This window comes from Ailuropoda melanoleuca, chromosome 2, assembly GCF_002007445.2.
Source record: "Ailuropoda melanoleuca isolate Jingjing chromosome 2, ASM200744v2, whole genome shotgun sequence".
NCBI classification, from domain to species: Eukaryota; Metazoa; Chordata; class Mammalia; order Carnivora; family Ursidae; genus Ailuropoda; species Ailuropoda melanoleuca.
The window spans coordinates 95593192-95617282 of NC_048219.1; the positions used below are offsets into that span (position 1 = coordinate 95593192).

The 24091-nt window shown below is 41.4% G+C and overlaps 1 protein-coding gene across 1 annotated transcript in view; it reads right to left on the minus strand.

The window, feature by feature from the left end:
• CNTNAP5 (contactin associated protein family member 5) overlaps positions 1–24091 on the minus strand; it is an 820239-nt gene that overhangs the window by 375804 nt on the left and 420344 nt on the right. The window contains exon 8 of the mRNA XM_034654380.1: positions 15471–15735. Coding sequence (XP_034510271.1) covers positions 15471–15735 — 265 coding nt within the window. The remainder of the gene's footprint in view (positions 1–15470; positions 15736–24091) is intronic.

A 24091-nucleotide genomic window follows, 5' to 3' on the forward strand; every position in this document is an offset into this window, starting at 1 on the left:
TGTATAAATGATTCTGGAGAGTGCTTTAGTCAAGCCAATTCCATCAGAACCTTTGGGGATGGGACCCTAGACATCTGGTTTTTTTAAAAGCTCCCGGGTGATTCTAATGTATAGCCAGGAATGAAAATCACTGCTTTAGAATAATGCGAATCCATGAGGGGTCCTTAGCATGGGAACTACCTGGCTGGAGGTACATATCCAAAGACTCCGGTGCCAGAGGACAGCTGGGAGGAATTAAGGCTGGGAGCAGAACTGATGGGCTTACTGCTTGCACTGGCCCCAAGAGACAGAATGATGAGAGTCTCAGCCAAAGTAGCAGCAGTGCAAATGGAGAGCAAGGGATGGATTAAGAGCTATTCCTGGAGGTAAAAGAGATCAGACTTGGTAGAGTCTACTGGAGCAGACCCTAAGAAACCAGCTGGGAAGTAAGCACTGAAAATCAGAGCCGAGGACTGCAGGGCTTCTCAGAACAGCTACTGAAGAGCTTGTGCCCCTGAGCCCTAAGATGGTTGGAGAAGCTGCCCAGGGAGAAGCACAGCACCAGGCTGGGGGCCCAGCTGCGTTGCACCAGGGCAGTTGTGCCCCATCTGCTCACAGCAGGCCAGATGTAAGGGACCCTCCTGCATTTTCAGCCAGCTCCCTAGCAGTCTTCGCTGCAGCCCTGAACATCTGCTTGGGGTGAACCCAGGGGCTGCTCAACCTGGCGGACTTACTTCCTCCCAAAAGCCAGAGTTTGGGTCCTAACCACAGGGACTCTGCTAATGAGGTAGAGGCTCTGTCAGGTGTTTGCTGGTGCTGAACATTTGACTTCTGGCAGGGGCATTTGGGGGGCGTACCCAGCTGTAGGTCTTTATTGCTTTTTACTCTCATTTGCATACTGATTGAAATACATTTGCATAACATAGGAGACTGCATCTGCAGACAAACCATAGACTGTTTGAGGTGAAAAGGAGTCAGTAACTAATTCAACTTGGAGGATGTAAAAAGTAGCCCTTAAGGGCCCAGTGCCCTGCTAAGCATCAGGGTTACAGGAAGGAAGAAGGAAACAGAGGCCATGGGGAGAGTCCCACCTAATCAGAGACACATCCTCTCCTTTTACAGATGAAAGTGGCCTAAAGGAAGAGGTCTGATCCATGTGAATGGCAGGGCCAGAGCACAGGCCTTTGTGTTCAGATTCTGGGTCCCCTCCCCTTCCCACATCACTATCCAAGTTGCTCTCTTTAACATTGTTATTAATGAGAGTTTGCTTGGTTGTTTGTTTTCTTTCTTTCTTTCTTTCTTTTTCTTTCTTTCTTTCTTTCTTTCTCTTTCTTTCTTCTTTCTTTCTTTCTCTTTCTTTCTTTCTTTTTCTTGTCTGCTTTTCCTTCAGGTTTGATCTTTTAGATCTTTTCCTCCATGGTCCTGAGTCCCTGCAGGGGGAACCTGTATGAAATCTTCACTCTTCTGAAGAAAATTATTAGGGCAGTATTTCCTGATGCTGACCACACAAAGAGAGCACCTGGGGAGCTTCTGAAAAGACAGGTCCCTGGGCCCCACAGCAGGTTAATTAAGGCAGGCTTCAGGGTGCCCCCAGGCCTTGGAAGTTTCAAACATCCCCAGGGGGTCCCTTGTGTAGCCTGAGTTAAGAAGTACACCATTTGAGGTTTCCGAAGAGGAAGAAAAGAAGCTGGGAAAAAACAAGGTTGAGGAGCTGAGCTGGGAACAGACTCCAAGGCGAGCAAAGTGACATATTTCCTTCTAAAAATCTTTCTGCCTGGGTCCTCCTTCCCACTTCATTCTGTTAATAGCGCTATATATAATATATAATATATAATATATGTCACATACGTCATAGGTGTCGTATATACGACAAAATAACAGGGCTAGAGGTTCTTCAAGGTTTAGTTTCTAAGAATTCTCTTTTTAAAGGTACAGGTTTAAGTGCTATTAAGTATTCAGAAATTAGGGAAAATCAATTCCATTCGGTTGCCTTCCTCCCAAAACCTCCCTGAGACAAAAGTTCTGAAAGAATAGAAGTTTTCAGTGGAGAGAATGGGAAAGCAAAGCTTTGAGGCCAGGAACACCTGATGGGAAAAAGCCCCTGGAGATAGAATGATGTACTTAGGGCCACTTTGGAGTTCTAAGCATTCATACAGTTTAGGAGACCAGGCTTAAAATGTGGGATTTAGATTCTGGAAAGATTGTTGGATGATGACAAATATAAATTTTCTGACCCATAAGTGAGGTAAAATAATATTTGCCATCTTCCAGACAAAGAATAAAAACCAATATACCAAGTTAGTGAATAAAGAGAGAAATAGGCAATTTCATATGTTGTTGGTGGCAACCTAAGTTTGTGCATTCTTTCTGGAAGGCAAAATACCAATCAACATAAAAAAATGTCCTAAAAATACCATACTTCCATACTTCATTTCCCATAAATTTTATTCCAAAGGATTAATCCTAAAATAGTTTAAGAGCTGCAGCCAAGATTTGCAGTGAAAAGAGTTCATGATGCCATTATTTCTAAGAGCAAAAATTCACAACTACCAATATTTCCAGGTTAGCTAAATCAAACATGGTATACTTAATAATATGAAACATAATATAGTCATTAAAAATTATAAAGTCCAAGAATCCAAGCGATATCCTGATAAATGAAAAACTCAGGCTAAATACTATACGTGGTTATGGCTTCCATTTTGTTAAAAATTATTACAAACAGAAAATAGTAGAATGACCTGGAATGATTAGTTTTGTTTTGTTTTGTTTTTTCTTATAGAGAGCACTGGAATTTTCAAAGTTTCTAAAAACAAAATGTAGAACTTTAATGATTATTTTTTTTTTAAGACTAAGAAACTGTTTAAGTTGAGATAAGGGATAGTAAATATTTTCCCACTTCTTGGCCGCATGGATTAAAGCAGCTGCTCCCAGTTCCCTGAATTCTGCCTAAGGCTCTCCTATAAAAGGTCCTTTACACAGAGGGTTAAAGAAGGTGCTGTGGGCTTTGCTCAGGATCTAAACCAAGACTGAAAAGTTTTTCTCCATTTAAAAAAACCCCAAACAAACAAACAACAACAACAACAACAAAAAAACAATTTCCATCTTTGCAACAACTTGTAAATGAACTTTTGAAACACAGGCCCATTGTAAAAATAGCTAATAATGCACGCTAAACATATCAAATATCTGTGATGTGCCAGGCATTTTAAATGTGTAATTCATAACTCTCACAATGGTCCAGGAGGCCAAGTTTTATTGTCCTTATGCTACAGATGCTAAAAGGAAAAGTCAGAGAGGCTGCCCGCGTTCACATGGCTACTAGAGTTGGGACCAGAATTGAAGGGGTGGTGTTGGGGACCCAGGCTGAGCTCCTGTTCTCCACCCCTCCAAAGCCAGCCCTGCCCTACTCCAGGAACTGATGGCCAATTACTTCCGCAAAACTCTACTTTCTGCCATTGAATTCAACTTTGTGTTTCATTATTTATATTTTTGGAACAGCTTGATTGAGATAAAATTCACACACCTACAATTCATTTATCTAAANTTTTTTAAAGATTTTATTTATTTATTCGACAGAGATAGAGACAGCCAGCAAGAGAGGGAACACAAGCCGGGGGAGTGGGAGAGGAAGAAGCAGGCTCATAGCGGAGGAGCCTGATGTGGGGCTCGATCCCATAACGCCGGGATCACGCCCTGAGCCGAAGGCAGACGCTTAACCGCTGTGCCACCCAGGCGCCCCTCAACACAATTAATTTTAAAGCATTTCATAACCCCAAAAGAAACGCTGTAAGATGTAGCCATCACCTCCCTAATCTCACCCCCTCACCTCCTGCCTTAGTCAACCATTAGTCTGCTTTCTGTCTGTATGGATTTCCCTGTCCTGGTGACTTCCTATACATGAAATCATACACTAGGCTCCCTTCTGTGATTGGCTTCTTTCGCTTAGAACATTTTCAAGGTTCATCCTGCCCTGTAGCTTGTATCGGGATATTTTTATACCTGAATGATTCTCCATTGTATGGCTATATCACATTTTATTTATCCATTCACCAGTTGATGTACATCTGGGTTGTTCCCATTTTGGGGGTATTAAAAATAATGCTTCTGTGAACACATGTGCAAATTTCTGTGTAGAACTAAGCTTTCAATTTTCTTAGGTGTGCATCTTGGATTGGAAGTGCTGGGTCATGTGTAACTTCATAGCTCATCTTTGGAGGAACTGCCAGAGTGTTTTCAAAGTGGCTGGTTCACCTTCTCACAAGGAAACTTACATTTTGACAATACTCAGTTGAAACTTTGGTCCTGGCCTTTGGTGGATCTTCTAGCTTCTAAGAATTAAAATACAATTCAACTTCTGTTTCTTAGAATGTCTACTTAGATCTAACTTGGAATTCTAGCTAATTGTAATTACTTTGATTTTATTTTTCCTGATAAGTGATATTATTGAGTATTTAATATGTCTTTTTATTTTTTTTTTATTTTTAAAGATTTATTTATTTATTTGAGAGAGGGAAGAGCAGAAGGAGAGGGAGAATTTCAAGCAGACTCCTCACTGAGCACGGAGCCCATCGTGGTGCTCGATCTCCAGACTCTGAGATCATGACCTGAACTGAAACCAAGTGTTGGACACTTAACCAACTGCACCACCCAGGCATCCCTTAATATGCCTTTTTAAATACTTTTTGTAATGAGAACTTCACAGCAATTTATAGTTCACATTTGTTGGAACTGAGATTCAGAGCAGTTAAGTAATATCCTGAAAGACTTAAAATTTTTATAGAGGTAAGGTGTTCCTTGAAAAAGAGTCCCTCAACACTGGCACTGGATAATTTGGACCATATAATGCTTTACTGGGCATAGTGTGTTATGCATTATGCCTCTTGTGTAAAATGTTTAGCCCTACTCCTGACTCACTAGATCCAGTAACAGCCCCCTAATCCCAGCACCAAAGTTGTCTCCAGATACTGACAAAAGTACCTTGGGTGAGTTTGAGGGAATGGGAGGCTGGGATGGGCAGATGGGGAATCTCCATTGGTTAAGAATGACATGTTAAATAATTTTGGAGGCTACGGAGCCTTGGTGCTCTCTCTCAACTCTGGGCTTTCTTTCTGTATTTCTCTTGTCCTTAAATACCGAACAGGTATTTGCATTTTAGATTTCATCTAATTTCAGTGTCTCTCTTGATGGTTTGAATACAGAACATTTGAAACAGGGTCTATTCCAGGACCTCTAAGCCTAAGCTGTTACAGCCACATGTCAACATGTAGAGAATCAGCCCAGGCCAGAGCAGAATCCGCAAAGATTCTATTTCCAACCTTGGAAATAACTTGTCACAGATTTCCTTGAAGCCTTTATTCACCTGTTACCCCTTGCTCAAGGCCCTGCCACTTATAATTTCCAGGAATTTAGACAGATTTCTTAATCTCTCTAAACCTGCTTCTTCATCTGTAAAATAGAGACAGAATTACCTGGCTTGACTTGGAAGTTTCTAGGCTTTATCTTTTCCAGAAAACCTAATTCAGCTATTTTTTCCACATCCTGTCATGTCTACCTTTACTTAATAGTTCAAAGGTAGTTTCAATTTTTGTGAGAACAAAGTGGGGAATACATAAATAATTGAATAAAGCAGTCTTAAAATACCAATCACATCATAAAAGAGTATATTACAATTATTAGTACCATTATGCTACGATTTAGATTATGTGTTCTGTTTTTCTTGGATACCGTTTGTCCATCAATTATGAAATTTTATTAACTCTTCCCTATATAGTAGACTGAATTCAAATTTTTCTTCAAATTCCCTCTCCAGCCTTTATTCTATACTTTATCACTACAGCTGGGAAATTTTATGATGGCTCCCCTCTTTTCCCAGCCTCTGACTTCTTTCTGGTACAGGAAAGTTTGCTAGATTGAACTGTGTAAGCAGCACCTCACAGCAAATGTCTTTCTAGTGGGTCATGGAGTCCAGAGAACAAATCTCCCAACTGCTTGGCTTGACAATCCATGCCTTCTATAATCAAGTCTCCATCTGTCCTATCAGTCGCATTTCCCAATATTCCTACACAAATTCCCTACTGTAGCTAGGTTAGTGCATTCATTATGATCCAAGTGAATACACTTACCTAACTCTCCAATATAAGTCCATCTCCCTATCTTCCAATACCCAGTATTTGTCCTAGACCTTCTTCTCCTCAACTGTAGGGACAGGAAGTATATGTTTTTTTAAGGATGCATTTATGTATTTTTTGTTTGTTTGTTTATTTATTTATTTATTATCTATTTGAGAGAGAGAGAGGAGGAGGAGGAGTAGAGGGAGAGGGAAAGAATCCCAAGTAAACTCCATACTGAGCACGGACTGGATCTCAGGGTCCTGAGACCAGATCATGACCTGAGCTGAAATCAAGAGTTGGACACTTAACCAAATGAGCCACCCAGGTGCCTTAGGAAGCATACTTTTTTTTTTTAAGTTTTCTATCACAGTTACTAGACTTTCTATTTAGCACAGTTCAGAGCATATAACAAGTGCCAAATGATTGAGTGAATCAGTTAATAAATCAAGAAATGAGAAAAGCAGATTTATCTTGACCAGACCAATATAGTCATTTCCCATTCCAAATTCCTATAATACCTGCATTTAGTTCATATAATTTACTGCTTTTTACCATTAATTAACAATGGATCACTGCAAGTCTCATCTCCCCAGTGAGATTACAAGTTCTTGGGGGTCAGAGTCTCAGTCTTATTTTGGTATCCCCCTCAGCATCAACAGGGCAACATCCTCTCCAAATGCTCATTGATTGATTGAGCGTCTCACCAGCTGAATCTCCACTGCCAACTGTCAGCAGCAGGGTCTCCTTGGTGTGTGGGCCATAAATGATAGGTTAAACCTTTCCTAGTTGCTAAAGCCTAGTGCGTATGTCAGGGTAACCTGGATCTTATCAGGGTATGCAAGGAAAACATCTGAGTTTGCCATCCACTGGAGTCAGAGAGGAAATGTGATGGATTTGTGGTTGATGGTTACACCCCTTTTTCCCTGATATGGGCTTGAATGCTCAGCTCAAACATCTACACGGTAAAAATCGAGCTGAACTCCAGGGACAGATATTTTTCTATCCCCTTCAGGATACAGCCCAAACTCAGATGTCCCTTTACAGAATGCTGCTTTACATTCTGTCTGTCCTCCTTTGCCCTCTGGGACCCAGTCATTCTGAGGCACCTGTGGTCTTACAGCTCTAATTCTTCTACGTCTCTCCTCTGATTGGAGCATCCTTTCCTTCCCTCTTTGCTTGACCACATTCTATCAATCCTCCAAAACCAAGCTGTGCTGCCCCTGCCCCTGAAAGCCTTTCCTTTCTCACTCACCCAGGTTACTCTTCTCCATTCTCGCCTACTCTCCTGAGCATGTGTCTTCTTGCATGACAAATACCTCAAGACCATCCCTTCCAACTGTGCCTGTGAGCTCCTGGTGGGCAATGCCTCCATCCTCAGGTCTGAGTATAGCGCCAGTAGAGAGTAGATACTTCAAAACCTTCCTGAATTAAACAGAGGCAAGGTGAATTATATGAGAGAATTATCAAAGCAGAAAATAGGAAAGAGCAAAGGAAGTGAGATCAGGTTTGATTATTAGAGTGTTCCGATGTAGTAATAAAAATTGAGCTCCCTCACTTCCTCTTTTGAATGAGTGGTGAAGAAAGAAGAGTAAGTTAAGAAATAAAATGACTCTACTGTCATTACTTGGAATTGAAAAGCTGCAGATGCCCAAGAGATCACTGCTTTGGTAAACATTCCCAACCTTTACAGGCTATCTTGAAGCTCAGGCAATTGAATTTCTCAGTTTCCCATAAAGTGGAATGCCTCATCATATTTCTGTCTTCCGAACTTGAACTCTGTGCTCAGCAGACAGCTTGTTGTGACAGTCATAGCCCTGTGGCTATTTATGTATTTGCCCTCAGTAATGGGATTTTCTCATCAACATTATCTTAGCTGAAATACAGAGGCATTAATGACAACTTAATTGAAGCACAGGATGAAGTTCACAAAGTTATCATGTTTACTTGATGTGCAGATGGTGGCTAGATACAAACGCTTGTATGGAAAAGGGCAATATTTGGGGAGCAGCTCTGTTAATTGCAGGGCTGTAGCCTAAAACCATCTGGCCACAAGTATTAATCAGGGTGAGCACTTCCACCCTACATGATGCAGCTCTCCCAGGCATCTCTCCACCTCTGGGAGTTCCACTGGCCTTTATCTAATTAGTACTTTCCCTGAGTGTATCTCATCCCTGGTTTTGACACATTAATGCAGAATATAATTGTGGTAACATGAATGTTTGTTAAAAAATCACTATTAACTCCTCTTTCACTGTTAAAATTACATCCTTCTGAATTATTTTGGAGGTTGATTCTATCTGGTTTATTCATTTAGACAGTTGCTTATACATTGGGCAAATAATTACCAAAAACCTGTTATTAGCAAGGTGCTATACTAGGCCTTGGGCAAATAGTGATGAGCAAGACAGTGCTCTTGTTCCCATGAAACTTTACACTGTAGCAGTCAGGGGAGCAATGAACAACTAATTAATAGACATTTTTATAGGCTGAATGGTGCTCCCCAAAATTTATAGGCTGAGGTCCTTACTTTCAGTACCTGAGAATGAGTCTGTATTTGGAGACAAGGACCTTTAAAGAGATAATGGAGGTAAAATTAGGCTATATGAGTGGGCCCATATCCAATATGACTGGTGTCCTTACAAGACGAGAATATTAGGCCTCATGAACCATACGAACATAAATTCCTAAGTCACCTAGTCTGTGGTGTCTGCCTACAGTAGCTGCAGCAAACTAATGCACAGACATACACGTATCCTTAGCACAAATGCTACATAGGAGAAGAGCTAGAAGGCTGGGTGATGGGGCATCTGGCTGGCTTTGGGAAGGTTTCTTGAGAAAATATCAATTGAGATGCATTCTGAACGATAAGCAGGATGGTGCTGACCATAGTTCTAGGACTTATTTAATTTAAACAGTCAATGTTAAATAATGATCAAATAAACATCCATCATGGCTGCTGACCTAAGGTTATACCACTAAAATTTCATCTTATCTTCAGTCACAGAAGTCTCCTAAGTATGGAAAATGGTTAGCTGATTAGAATGAATCAGTTAATTGGTATTTTGGGAATGCCCTTTCTAGAATTCTTCCTATTCAAGCCAGTATCTAGAAACACTGAAAGTTGTAAGGTGGTTGAGGAAATATGGTGAACACAGTTGCCTGTATCTAGGAATTAAATGGGGTAAGCTTGGAGTGCCTCTTCAAGAAGCTCTTGGTCTTAACTGAAAATATTTCAATGGCATCTGGTTGATTTCTGGATCTTTGCTAATTATATCTCCTCTTGCCCAAGAATTCTGTTCTGTGCCTATGGACTGGTTTTTAGTTTCCATCTTCCCAACTTGTAATCATTCAGTGGTGCCCAGCTGTTAGGTTGACATCTCTCAGCTTGGAGACTTCCTCTTCCATCTCCCAGGTTCCACTCATTCCTTAATCCTGAAAACTCCACTCTGAGTTTGATGCCTCTAGTGATACCATGGAAAGCTCTGGATAGATTATTTCTCTAATGGAAAGTCAAAACTTGTCCTTATGCCATTTGACTTTACTGGTGCTTATTCTACTTTCTGAAGTCACATAAACATATTACAACAAAACAAAACAAGCAACCTTCAACTATAAGAAAGCCTATTCCATATGCAAAGATTCTTGTCATGTATCTGTCTTGCTTCCTCTCTATCTGTAATAGCTCCAGTACCTACAACTGTTCCTCTCTTAACAGAGTTTGAAGAACGCTATACATTCTGATCACCCCCTTATCAACACACACACACACACACACACACACACACACACACACACACACTCTATTCTAGTTCAGTTTAAAGAAGTTCCCAAAAAAACAACTTCTCATATTGAGATCTTGGCTCCTAACTATACATGTCACTGGGAGTCACATGCATAACCTTTCTGGGACATCCAAGCCTCATTCACAAAAATCATTGTATTACAAAGGCTAAGTTCACCTTTCCTACTTCACAAAATGTACAATTTTGGGAACTGAGAAACATGATCTCTGACAGGGGACTTGGCCCTATATATTCCCAATGAAAGCCATTTACCCTATTTTCAAAAGAATACTCTTGGGTTGATGATTTCCTTGAAGATAATAAGGAAAAGAGTTGACCTCTGCTGTTTTTCAGGAACTCATATAAAGGACTAGAAGGGATTTTACTAATTTTACACCAAGTCTCTCCTTTAGCAGAACAGGACAATGAGGTCTAACAGAACAAGAGTTACTACATTCCACATCTATGCAGAGCCCAGGTAAGCTGGAGCCCTGAATGCCAAAGCCTGAGTTCCAGCTCATTGCCCAGGCTCACTTTTCATTGTGGAGTTGACACTTCGAGAAGCATCATAGTAGAAAAAGAAGATCTCAAACTTTAATGACTAAAGCCCCCAGACCTCTTTCTTCTTATTCTCGTTCTAAGCATTCTCCCATCAGAAAAATAAAATAACATTGAAATTTCAGATCACATTTAAAATAATTATACTGATGCCAGCTTTTTCTGTAGATTATTTAATGTTTCACACAAAATTAAAAATGCTCTTCCCTGATTCTCCAAAGAAACAGACCAGGTGGTATTCTTTACCTTTAAACATTTCCCTGTTTTCCTAGTAATTCAGATAAGTTTGGACAATACCAATATCCATTCTCAACATCTCTCTAAGAGTCTTTAAGATGTCACCCATTTCCAACATTAAAAAATAGAACAGAGTATCTACTGCTCAATGAACAGGTGTGGACTTGAGAGATAGAGTAGTCCCTGTGACGCATGGCACCTCATGAAATGTAGTAAAGAACTGAGAGCTTGAAATGCATAAAGTAGAAAGTCCAGGTGTTTGTTCATTTATTTAAGATTTGTCTATATATCTTTTCTGATTCCTGGAAGGAGAAATGAGGAGTCTCACTGTGCAGCAGGACACCTTGAAGGTATCCTCTCTGTTCCAGGGCAGCCCCAAGATTTCCATGTAGGGTTTGGAGCATGGGGTGATCAGAATGGGAAAGGCAGTATAATACAGGGCAAAATCTTTGGAAGCAGATAGACTCTTAGTAGTACTTCATGATGCTTAGTACCCTTAGTACTTAGATGTTAATCTTACTAAGGAATTGGCACTAAGCATTTATGCCTTGTATACTTAATGAATACTGGTGTGTGTGTATGTGTGTGTGTGTGTGTTTGTAAATTGATATATACATATGGATTATCTATTTTATAGTATTATACAGGCAAACTTGGCTAAACTATATAAGAAGTCTTAAAGACAATGGACTCACCATCTTGTGTAAATCTCATCTAACCCAAGAATCTGTCAATGGAGCCACCCAATAAAATGTTCTGGGAAGAACTGACTTTAGACACTAGATAACTATTTACCTTTACAGCCTTTTGTACATACGTCTGTAAATCTTTAAAGTTTCCTCACATTTGAATTACAATATAAAATACGAATATGGGTGGCAGCAAGTTCCAGCATAGAGACCACGAACTTGGGAATCCAAAAGAAAGACCTAAGGTTGAACACCATCTTAGTCACTTTAACTTAATTTTTTCCTTCCCAGTTTCATCCTATGCATGTTGGTAAAATAATGACCACTTCATAAGTTTCATGTATTGTTTTAGCCCTGCAGTATTGTATGACGAGGCCCTGACACAATGTCTGACCTGCAAGAGATCCACCATGATTGTGGATTCTACTCTCACATCACTTACAGTGAAAGGATTTCCTCAACTTTTCCTCATCTCCACATGATTAAGGCTTTCAAGAAAGGAGGTGACAAAAACAAAAAGTAAAGAAAAATATAGGAGAAGAGTTACACTGCTGTCTTTCATCTTCTGGAAACTTCATCTTCTAGAAGAACTAAATTCAGATGCTTTCTACTTTAAGGAATCATTTAGATTGCACTTCTATCCCTGACCTTCAAAGCAAAAAGTTATGCACATTGTACAAAGCTCTGGAAATAGGGGTGAATGTGCCAGGCATCTCTGCACCTCCATTTCCATGAGGGTTACTTTCTCTTTTAGACCCAAGATGTTAGAAACGCCTGAACTAGTGTCCAATTAATCTTTAAATATCTGGATTCCCTGTCCCACTAACAAAATGTGGTGTGCTACTATCAGTTTTCCATGATGTACTATGTGTTGAGGGTAGCCCCACTGGGCCTCAAACATCATCTGCACAATGGCCATTACCTCCTGCTTTCTCACACGGGGCTGTCATCCCTTAGAAAGCCACTATGATCTCAAGTACTTTGAAAACAAGTTTCCTCAGAAATGTAAAGAACAAGAAAACTTTCTGTTTGACTTTTTGTTTGTTTGTTGTTTGTTTAGCTTCTCTGCCCCACCTTCCCCAGGCAGAAAAATTCCAGCAGACACAAAGTATAGCTCCATTTCAAAGAAAAAATGAGAGAAGTTCAAATTTTCCAAAATTCAAAAATTATTCTTGGGGAAAGATTAAAGCAAGAGTTTTCTAAGACAGACTTCAGGAACTCAGCACATTTTTAAAACTTCCTTTTACTTGTTTCATTTTTTGAGAGACAGGTCTGAAATAACGGATGATTTTTTCCCCCTTCTGCAGCTGGGTAACGTGGCAGCTTTTACCAGCCTCTCAGTCATAAACGTGTTTTAATGGACTGACATGTGCTTAATAATATGGGTAGCACCTGGACGCTTTAGAGCAAAGTGCCACCAGGGCCTATCCTATATTAAAACTGCATTATTGACCTGAGGCCTACAAGTCTCTGTAATCAAACATCTTGCCGATTAGAGAGAGAAACAGCTTAGTGCCAGCTCACATTTTTCTTCTTCAAATAGGGAGGACTGAGGTCTAATTTTTATAATTCTGAACACGAAAAATATTATGTTTCTAAGTGATTAACTTACCTCCATTACTGGGAATTTATAAATTTTATAAAAGTCCTATGCCTGCACAAATTGACTCAGCTTTTATGACTCTGTGGAGTGAGGCCCCTTCTAGCTATAGGTTTTGAGTCAGTATGGAAAAGAAGGGAATTTGCTGACTAGCTTCTCAACACTGTGCTTAGGATTTTAGGTACATTACCTAGTTTAATCACCATCATGGTAGTCTCCTGATGTAAGAACTTTTTTATTTTCCATCTCACATTTTAGGTAAACTCTGAGATGGTCCTTGATGACCCATGACTCCTAATATCCACAGCTTTGTATAATACCCTTGGCTTGAGCAAGTCCTAGAGTTATTTCCTTGTTTCTACTACTGAACAAAACATGGTAAAAGGAATGGAATGCCACTCCTGGTGTTAGGTTATAAAAAGACTATGGCTTTTGTCTTGAGTGCTCTTTCTCTTTCTTGATTTTGGGATAAAAGTACTATCATTTCTTGCGGCAGCCTTCTGGAGAGACCATGGGATAAGATTGGAAGTGGATCTTCTGAGGCCTGCCAACAGCCATATGGGTTAGCCTGGAAGCAGATTTACCCAGAGTTGAAATTTGAGATGATGGCAGCCCCCACCAACAACTTAATTGAAGCCAGAATTACCCAGCCAAGGTGCCCCTGGATTCCTGACTTATGAACTAGGGCACAATAAACATTTTCAACCACTATATTTTGCTATAGTTTTTTACACAACCATAGTAACTAATACACTCTCATTTACATATGAGACAAAGTTAAGAAGTTTATTCAGGGCCATAGAACAGTAAGGAAAAGTAGTACCTTTTGAACCTAAGTTCAAGACCCAGGCTCTCCTACTATTCCAGGGATTCAATGGACTTTTTGTTCACTAAGTGGCATATGAGGTTCTCCCACAGTCTGACCTGATCTTGGGTATTAAGTCATGCTCTTTACTATTAAAATCAAGTTTCTCTAGTTTATTTGGGTAACAAAACTCGCAGTACAGTGGGAGAAGGGAGACATTTAAGAAAAAAATGTGATGTAGTGTAATCCAGGATGGATATTGGCCCAGGATGCCCAGAGGAGTGGTATTTGATTCAGACTGTGGAACCAGGGAGGCTTTTCAAATGATTTGCTGGCTTAGGAACATGCCTCACCCCCTAATATAATGCCTGGCACATGGTCTAACCTCAGTAAGTACTTGTTGACTAAGTACTGCTTCTTGAAGGACAGGAGACACTAGTAAAATAACAAATAGAGAAGGAGGGAGAAAGTTCTACCGACACATGTTACAAAAATATCACATGGAAGAATCAGAGTTTTGAAAAACATGACTTCTTCATAAATCTGTTCTGTAATATTGCTACATATTAGAATCTGTATATTGCCATAGAAGTCTTTCCAAAATTAGCTATTCAAGGACCAATTTAAAAAGTTTTGCCATACCTAGAGACCATATACTAATACATACTTTAAAATATTTTTTAATTTAAATATTTTTATTTATTTTCTTGAGACAGAGAGAGAGTCAGAGAGTTCAAGGTGGGGGAGGGGCAGAGGGAGAGGGAGAAGCAGACTCCCAGGGAGGGGCTGGATCCCAAGACCCTGAGATCAGGACCTGAGCCAAAGGCAGACACTTAACTGACTGAGCTACCCAGGTGCCCCTAAAAAGTATTTTTTAAACTCACTAATTTTCCCTTGAAATAAAATCTGGTGGTTGCAAAAGGTCCATGGTAGTGTGTTTAATATACAAGGAAACTACAGACTTCAAAACCAGACAAATTCAGGATGAAATTGTGGTTCCATCCCTTATTAATGTGGGATTTTGGAAGTTACTTAGCTTCCATGACTCTTCACTTCCTCATCTATAAAGTACCTATAAAATACCTTCCTTGAACGAGCATGGTGAAGACTCCACGTAATATATGATGTGTCTGTTGAGACCCAACCAAGAGCTCAGAAAATGGTCTACATTATGCTATATATAGGCAGGAATTCTTATTCTCACTTTTCAAACAAGTCTGCTGAGGAATAAGGAAATTAAGAGACTTGTCAAAGTTTCAACAGATATGCCTGAATTCAGTGGTGGGTTTTTTTGTTGTTGTTATTGTTTATTTTGTTTTGTTTTTTGAAAAAATGTTGCCTTGGGGCACCTGTGTGGCTCATTCAGTTATGTGTCTTCCTTCCGCTCAGGTCCTGATCTCAGAGTGCTGGGATCCAGCCTCACATTGAGTCAGAGTCCCTGCTCAGCAAGGAGTCTGCTTCTCCCTCTGCCCCTTCTGTCTACTCCCCCCCAATATATATATATATATATGTGTGTGTGTGTGTGTGTGTGTGTGTGTGTGTGTGTGTGTGTTTTAAGTTTGCATCTTCAGACTTAGAGAAAATTAGTGAATACTGGGTCATCCCACATCCCTTAGAGCTGGATTCTGCACATTTTAGTCAGAATTTCAAACATGTGCTGACTTGGCTGAACAAGAAACCGACCTAGCAATTGTCAGAAGACGGTACCTGTGAGGATTTCAGCAGTGCGTTCAGTCATTTTCTGAATCATGAGTCTCACGGTTCCACCCTCCAGGCTCAGCAGCAGGGTTCCCGAGCCCTCAGACAGCTCTGTGGACAGAAGCAGACCATCCTTGTTCCATGTTCGAAACTGGAAACTCACTGAAAGCCCATCAATTTGGGGGGTGCCGGGCAGCAGCAAATAACTGCTGCTGGAGTTGACAAATGTGATGGGAACAATTTGTGGTTCGGAGCAGGAAAAAGTGACATTGCCCTGGAAAACAATAAAAATCAAACATATAAAAGCCATTTTTTATTCTGCAATCTGACAGCTGATATAAACAACCACCTGGAGCTGACCTTAATTTCAGGATCATTCTACATTCAGCTGCAAGATCTTAAAGGAAAAAAAATGTCAGTTTTGTTCAGAATATGCCCATGAAATTGTTTCCATTCCTGTTTTACAGATCAAACTGTTATCTTGGAGAAGGCCATCGAAGACCCCAGTTGGGGTAGGGGGTGGGATGGGAAACATCAACATTTTCTAAGGAACCAGTTATGAAAACAAGTACATTTATCAATGAATAAATATGTACAGCAAACCAACTATGGGCCAAGCAGGGGATAAAGTTTAAAGAGATATACATGAGGGGCGCCTGGGTGGCTCAGTCGGTAAGCATCTGCCTTCGGCTCAGGGTGTGATCCCAGCATTCTGGGATTGAGCCCCACATCAGGCTCCTCTCCTGGGAGCTTGCTTCTTCCTCTCCCATTCCCCCTGCTTGTGTTCCCACTCTCGCTGGCTGTCTCTCTCTCTGTCAAATAAATAAAATCTTTAAAAAAAAGAGAGAGATACACATGAAAAAACTTTGTTATGACATGGAAAGTGCTACAAGAGAGATAGACACAAGCTCCCAGGGGAGCCTAGTAGAAGAAATAACTAAACAGGTAAAGGTTTCACAAGGGAGGTGATGCTTTCCTGGAAGGACGTGGGAAGGAGAGAAGTGAGTGTGCTGGCTAGCCTTTTCAGCAAGTGGCACGTTGCGTGCAAAGCTTTGGAGAAATTAGCAAAATGGCATTCCTGGAAATTACAGGGAATTTGTCATTTCTGAGCATTAAGTGAGGCAGGGAAGGCCAGGGGCCATGAAGGCAGTGAGACCATAAAGATGAGTAGAGGCAGAGTTTAAAAGTCCCTTTATGTTTGCTAAAGTTATCATCCAAGCTTAGAAACAGTAAAGTGACATCGGTCGGATTTTAAGCTACGAAGAGGATTTTCAGTAGCATGCGGGGGGGCAGATGGGAAGCCTAGAGGTGGGGAATATTAAGGGTGCATCAGCTAGAATCAGGAAGTTGAGGAAGAATATTATTCTTTGCATTAAATGAGGGGAAACTGGTCCACGTTTTCCAGGGGGGATCACCCTAGCTTGACTGGCTGCCTGAATTCAAATTTTCCACTAAGGTGTCCAAAGGGAGGTTATATACCTACTACAGCTCCCAGTACTGGAGCAGGTTGATCGTTGAACTCCAAAATCCTCATAGTCTGGAAAAACATCCCTAGGTCCCCGCCATGTCTGTTAATGATAGTCCCGCATTTCTGAAAACAAACAGCAATCTCCAAACAAACTTAAACCAATAGCACATTTCTGATGGTTCACTCATCAATCATGCTGCTATCAGTGTATGCTTGCATTATTCATTTGTTGTAGTTGTTTAGATGTTTCCTCTTCTTTGGGTTAGATCCCCAGAAGTTAATTAATGTGTCAAAGGGCAAGGCCCTTGATATCCATTAAGAAATTGCCTACAGTTCATACTGCCCCACCGCGCCTTAGGCAGTAGGCTAATTGCTCACAAACATACCTCATGTATTCTGCACAGTAACACTGGATCCATTTAAATAGTTCATAAACTAAGTTAAGGAAGCTAAGAGGATTAACAAAAGTCATGTGCCTCCTTAGCAGTGACAATGGGATACAAACCTCTGTTTGTCAGACATGGAAGACTTTCCTTATAGCCATTTAGCCATCTCTGAAACATCCCTCTTCTTCACTGGGTAACACCATTCTAAAAATTCTACCAGTTTAGTCATCATATCCATTGTTGTTCTAATTTGCATTTAAAAAAATTTCTGGGGCACCTGGGTGGCTCAGTTGGTTAAGTGTCTGACTTCTGCTCAGGTCATGATCTCAGGGTCCTGGGATGAAGTCCCATGTCATCTGGCTCCCTGCTCAACGGGAAGTCTGCTTCTCCTTCTCCCGCTGCCCCTCCCCCCACTTGTGCTTGATCTCTCTCTCTCTCTCTCTGCCTCAGATAAATAAAATCTTTAAAAAAAAATCTGGTGGGCTTCTTTTCAAGAATTAAAATATCCCCACTGATGGCAGATTGATTGAAGCAGAGCTGTATTTTGGAAGAATTAAAATCACAAATGCTCCTACAGCAAAGTCCAGAGATAGCATAACTATTCTTCCTCTTTTTCTCTTCCTCAGGTCAGTATCACCTCCTCTGGTAACAAATTTGCCAGAGCAAAGCCGTACCCCAAGTTTGAGGGTGTGCAGAAGGGGGAATGGTTGGGAGGCAGTGATGAGGTTGCAGGCAAAGAGTAGGAGGTCATAAAAATGTTCCATTCCCTCGCCGATTTCAAATCCAACGTATAGCTCAACCCAGTGTTCTCTAGATGTTTTCTGGATCGATAGCCATGGGAGGTGGGGGTCTACAGAAACTGAGATTCTCCCCTTATCTGAGCAGTTCACTCATATCTGACAGATCTGGGAGACCCCTTTCTCAGACTTGCTCCATCCACTGAATGTCTAATGGACTTCAGGTACTTGTGATATAGACAAGGGGACTCAGCATCCCTTGAAGGACATTCAAGTGTCCTGGCTAGATTCTGGTAGCAAGAAATTCAGATCAATGCCTCAGGGATTCTCTCTGGTTGAGGTAAAGCCATGTGTGGTGATCAACACTTTTCCTCATTGGAGAGCAGGACACTGTTAAAATGCATCGCGGTGTCCCTGGTTCACTGAAGATCATGCTCTTCCAGTCCATTCGCCTCATCCCTTCATACTGTCCTCTGCTGTCCTTCCCTGGAGCAGCTGCCTGAGCTGTCCAAACTTCTCTGTTGCTCAAACACACCCCTGCTATGTTCTCTGATGGCAAGTCCAAGGACAAACGAGTAAGAGAGAAGATATAGGAGTAGTTGGGAAATGCTTTCCACACCAAATCTGACCCAGCTCTCCTGGCAAGTGAATTCTTCCAGCTCAGCTCCCCATTACACAGCTGCTGTGCTGCCATTTCTGCTTCTAATCCCATCTCAGCTACACTTGCTGTTGGCAGAAATGTCACAGTGTTGAGAAACATCGATATCCACCCCCATCTCCCCAGTAGACAGAAAGGAAAAAAAAATTAGCTAAATGCAAAAGTGCTACTTTTTAAATCAGCACGGATTATTTAATCTTTCTCAATAATACCATTTATGACTTCAGAATCCTTCTCAAGACAGCATTTGAGGGAGTCCCCACCATGATTTAGAAACAGCATGCAAGAAGACAATTTACTTTTGGACACTGTCAAAACAGAAAGTGGTAAAAAGTCTACAGACTATATTCTACCCTATATACCCCTTCAATCTATTAATTCAACTTTCATTCCATCTCCCCCACTCCACTCCCTGCCTGCCAAGAAGGAAGCTCCATTTCTCAGACTCCCTATTCTACTGCACTTTTGATTCATTAAATACTTCAACATTTATTCAAGATTTCACAAGCATTATAAAACAATGTGATAAGCACAGGAGTTACACATAAGTTATAAATGTGATTTAAATATGTTGCATTAGGCCTTAAATGTACGTTTTGACTGTAATAGGTACAAAGTGTGCCATGACACAGGAGTGCACCATGGCCAAATCTTCAACATAAATCAACAGAACCCTGGCCCTATAGATGAGATTTAAAAAAAAAAAAAAGTCAGTATCACTGCCATGGATCCCTTTCTCCCCTCCATAAATTACAAGACCTACAGGGTCTTTTACTGTACAAAAAGAGGTTACTCTGCATTGAAGAAGCTAAATCCTTAGTACCTGATGTATTTCTCCTGCAACTCCACCATGTCCTGGTTGGATAGTGACCTTCTACTATGTGACTGAGGCTGCCAGTCAAGACTGGGATAAGGCCTCCCCAAGGCAATAACTGGCACAGGTATCTGGAACACCTGAGTGGGGATCTCCATTTGATCCCAGGATGGCAGTTCTTAGTGCCCTGTGCTTTCATGTATGCTTTTCATGTGCATACATGCCCATTCTCCAAAAGGCGAGGTACCCCAAACTGCTGACCCCAAGATAGAGCAGCCATCTGTGCATTAGAGAACCCCAAACAATATCCATGTTCCTTCTCAAGGATCCACCATGGCCTTTTCTTTATAACCCTTAAGACACAGAACTTCCCATCCCACCTTTCTCAGACAAAAAATGATCTCTCCAGATGGAGCACAGAGCTTTGAAACCCCAAAGATCTGTCCATAGACCATCTTAGAGAGATTGTCCATATCTGTGTGAAAATGCTGTTCTGGACCATAAACAACAAAAGCTGATAATGTCCTCTGTCATGAGAAGCTTGATGGCCTCCTACGGATGGTCAGGACTTGAAACCCAAGAACCATGTTTGTATCAGAGAAGGAAGCAAACCCCTTTCATTGATTCATTCTCCCTAGGGAGGCCCTCCCTCCAGAGGGCAGAGAAAAACCCCGACCTCACTAATAGCTATGGAGTAGTACATGGTCTTAGACAAAGGAAGCCTGTCCTAATCTGGACAGTTACAAAAGGCTTCCTTAGAGAGGTGACACTAGCATTGAGATTTTACAGAGGTACAGGAGTAGCTACGTGGAAAGTAAGAAGTATGCTATCTGAGCACAGAGGGAAAGCACTTGCTAAGGCCAGAGGCAGGAAGGTGTGTGGCAGGCATAGCCAGGGACTCAGCAGAAGGTCTGCTGACTACAGTTCAAAAGCCAGGATGTCGGCAGGGAAGATTAAGTCGAAAGGACAGAAAGAAAGGCAATCATGTAAGCCTTTAGACCACGTTGAGGCACTAGAACGGGATGCTGTGGAAAAAAAGAGAATGGGAATGGGGGAAGGGGGGATTGACATAGAAGTTAGGATACACGCTCATGTGGTGCTTCAGATGCAGCCCTCAGGGGACTCTCCTCAGGGAGTGGAGTGTATTGTGTGAGGAGATGAGTGGCCAAGGGCCACACCTCAGGCAGCTGTTGTAGTTAGTAGACCAGAGCAGTAAAGGGATTATGGAGGGCTCTATCTAGAACGGCAGAGAGGGAGAGGGAGAAAAGCAAACAAATATTTTGCAGGTAAAATTGATAGGAGGTGCTGTGCAGGGTGAAGGGACAGGAAGATCAAGCATGGCTCCCATTCTCTGCTTGAATAAGGGATTTCAGGTAGGAAAGAACAGAGATGGCCCTTGACCACTGACTGACTGCCACCTGCCATGGCTGGTATCCACCCCCATTAGAGTGCGAAGACACACTGACAGCAAACACAAGTCCTTAAGCTCACTCATCCGATCAAGTTGTATAGTTACTATGGCAACCTGCACCCTAAAGGCACTTCCTGCCTTTCTCCCTCTACCAGGAGTGAGTGGCTTCTTCAAGCATCTGCACCCACCTTCCCACTTCCTCCCCCATGGTCCACATGCCCAAGCCTGTTTCAGATCCTTCCAGCCACAAGGTAGCTGCCTTCTCCACCATGTTTCACTGGTCTGTGTTAGCATACCATTTATCCACATATCTGCACATGTATGACCATACATTTATCATATCTCTTATACTGTCTTGTCATAGTTAGCTACTCTTGAATACTTGCATAGGCTTTTACACAATAATGCATTTATTTGTATTTGCGTACAGAGCATCTTGCTTCGAATTCAGAGAAGGAAGTAAAATTGTTCAACTTAGGCAGAAATGGATTCTTATCATAAATATTTAGTGGAAAACCCATATATTCTATCTGATCCTTATTTTTGGCTACTATAATTTGGAGGATAAAGGTAGAGAGTTGACTTGGGATCAAATGAGAACACATGCAACATGCCCAGCATTGATTGTGATTGTTGTTTTTCTGCTTTCCCAGGTCTGCCAATTTTTGGGTGATCTGAGGCAAGTCACTTCTAGAGTCTTAGTTTCCTGTTTTGTAACTTGAAACCATTGGACTAGATGGTTCTAAGGTCCCCACTGCTTCCACACTTCTACGGTATCTGAGACTAAACACCCACATCCTTATCATCTGTCTTCTCTTTAGAGTGGGGCATAGGCATCATTTGAACCATTCCTATTGTTGGTATGAGACATGTAACCAAGTATTTACATTTTAAAATACTTTTCTTTATAATGATTCAGGGCATAAAGAAGGACACTTAGGCCTTTCTCCTACCAACTGTTTTCGAACTTCAGGGAACAAAGCAAGAGTCTCCGTATATGATGATATATATTTAAAATATAGTAAACAGAAAGTATTATTTTATATTTTAAAAAAGAGGCCCAATTTTTATAAACATGATTAGCAGGGAATAACAACCAATTGACTGACTATTCTTCTCTCTACCCCCTCTCCAAAAAAAGCATCGTAATCACTTTACAAAGAGAATGCTAGGTTAACATTGAAGCGCACCAGGATTTACAGTGTTTAACAGTTTCTTGGAGATAATAAAATAGGTGAAATTCTATGTAACTTGCTTAGCTTGGTGCTGGTCCAAGGACCATGCAATGAAAATCAGAAGAAAACAATGAGAGAAAACATAGGTTCTGAGCAGCACCCTCCTTCCAAATAAATCCAAGTCATTCTGCCACCAGATCAGAAGTTTGTCAAATGCTGACTGTATTCCAAACAAAATCCATCCAACTAAAAGTTTTCTTCCATGGTGGAGGGGCTCGTTAAACGGAGATTTTGTAGTAATACCATGGTATCCTGATGACTTGTGAGTGAGGAGTATCTGACAGAGAGAAGCCTACACATTTAAGTCTTTGTCATGTGACCACAGAATGAAACAGATGAACTGTCACAAACAAGACTTATTTTTCATACAGAGGAACAAACTTCAGAAGATGCTGTTCTGCTTATGAACACAGTGGAAGAAACACCATCATGGACTAAATGCAAGTGTGTAATAGAGGGAACAGCCCCAAATGCATTGAATGGTGAGTTAATGTCAAACGTTGCTAAATATGTAAATCATCATCATTTTTTCATCGGTCACTGGGTACGTTAGCCAGGCCTCAGACAGCACAAGGCAAAAATGTCATAATTTGCCAAACTAGAACAAGAAGCTAACAAAACTGAGAAGAAAGACATTCACGAATGGCTTAATCTGTGCCTACTTCACAGATGTAGGGTTGAACATAAATCTTTGCTTATTTTGGTTGAGGCCACAGAGGTACATGAGACCTTTTAGACCACAGCAGCCAAAGTTAACTGTGCCTGGATTTCTACCAAGGTGTTACCTTTGCCTATTCCTCTGATAAAGGATCCATTTTATTTCAAGATTGTTCCTTGCTTACTTGTGTTGACTACACAGACTACAAGTTATGGATAAAGGGGCCATCAGTGATGAATTGTTCATGGGCATTTGTCACTTATGGGCAATTTTCTCTGGTCAAACTTTGACCAGTGACAATAGGCACCACCTTCTTCTAGTTATCTTGGTTTGGCAAGTGCATTCCTTCCCCACACATTTCACTACTCAAAGATATCTATTCCTGGGGTGCCTGGGTGGCTCAGTTGTTAAGCGCCTGCCTTTGGCTCAGGGCGTGATCCTGGAGTTCTGGGATCGAGCCCCACACCGGGCTCTTCTGTTGGGAGCCTGCTTCTTCCTCTCCCACCCCCTTGATTGTGTTCCCTCTCTCACTGGCTGTCTCTCTCTGTGTCAAATGAATAAATAAAATCTTTTAAAAAAAAAAAAGATATCTATTCCTGCCTGTAATAGTGATTCAAGCCATTTAACTATTTTGTGGAAGGCACCAGAAAGTTATCCTCTGCTTTAAATGATAGTCTTAAAGAAGTCACAGATAAAAGGCATGTGAGGAGCCTGCAAGGTCTATGTCCTCTAACTCATTCTCAATCAGGCGGTTTGCCCCTACTTCCTGCCTCTTTTCTAGGACTTCATTTCACCCACCAAATGCTGCTCACCACCTGACAATAAGACTTTGGCCTGGCTTAGAGTCGACTGGGGAGAGGAGGACAGAGGTAAGACAGTTGCCAGGTCCTGGTCTGGGACCTATTAGCCACCCACTGGCACAGCAGGACATTCAGTGGAACTGATGCAGTTGGAATGTTGTGGTCTTGAACCTTGCCAGACAATTGGATTGGTTCCCTAGGGATGGGGGAGAGAGGTGCCCCAGGGTAAATGTGCATTCACAGTTCACTCTTCCCAAAAAGGGGCAAGCCCACACCTTCACTGAGACTCTGATGTAGGGATGGGGTGGCTGTGGGGATTGGCTTTAGCTGGAAGATTGGCATGTTCCAGAAATCCATCTACCATATCTGAGACCCAAAGTTCCCAGGACCCAAAGCCTCTGGCTCTGGGGACACCTAGTTGTCACTCATTTGAGAACACCTCTGTCCACCCGTGCAAGAAAAG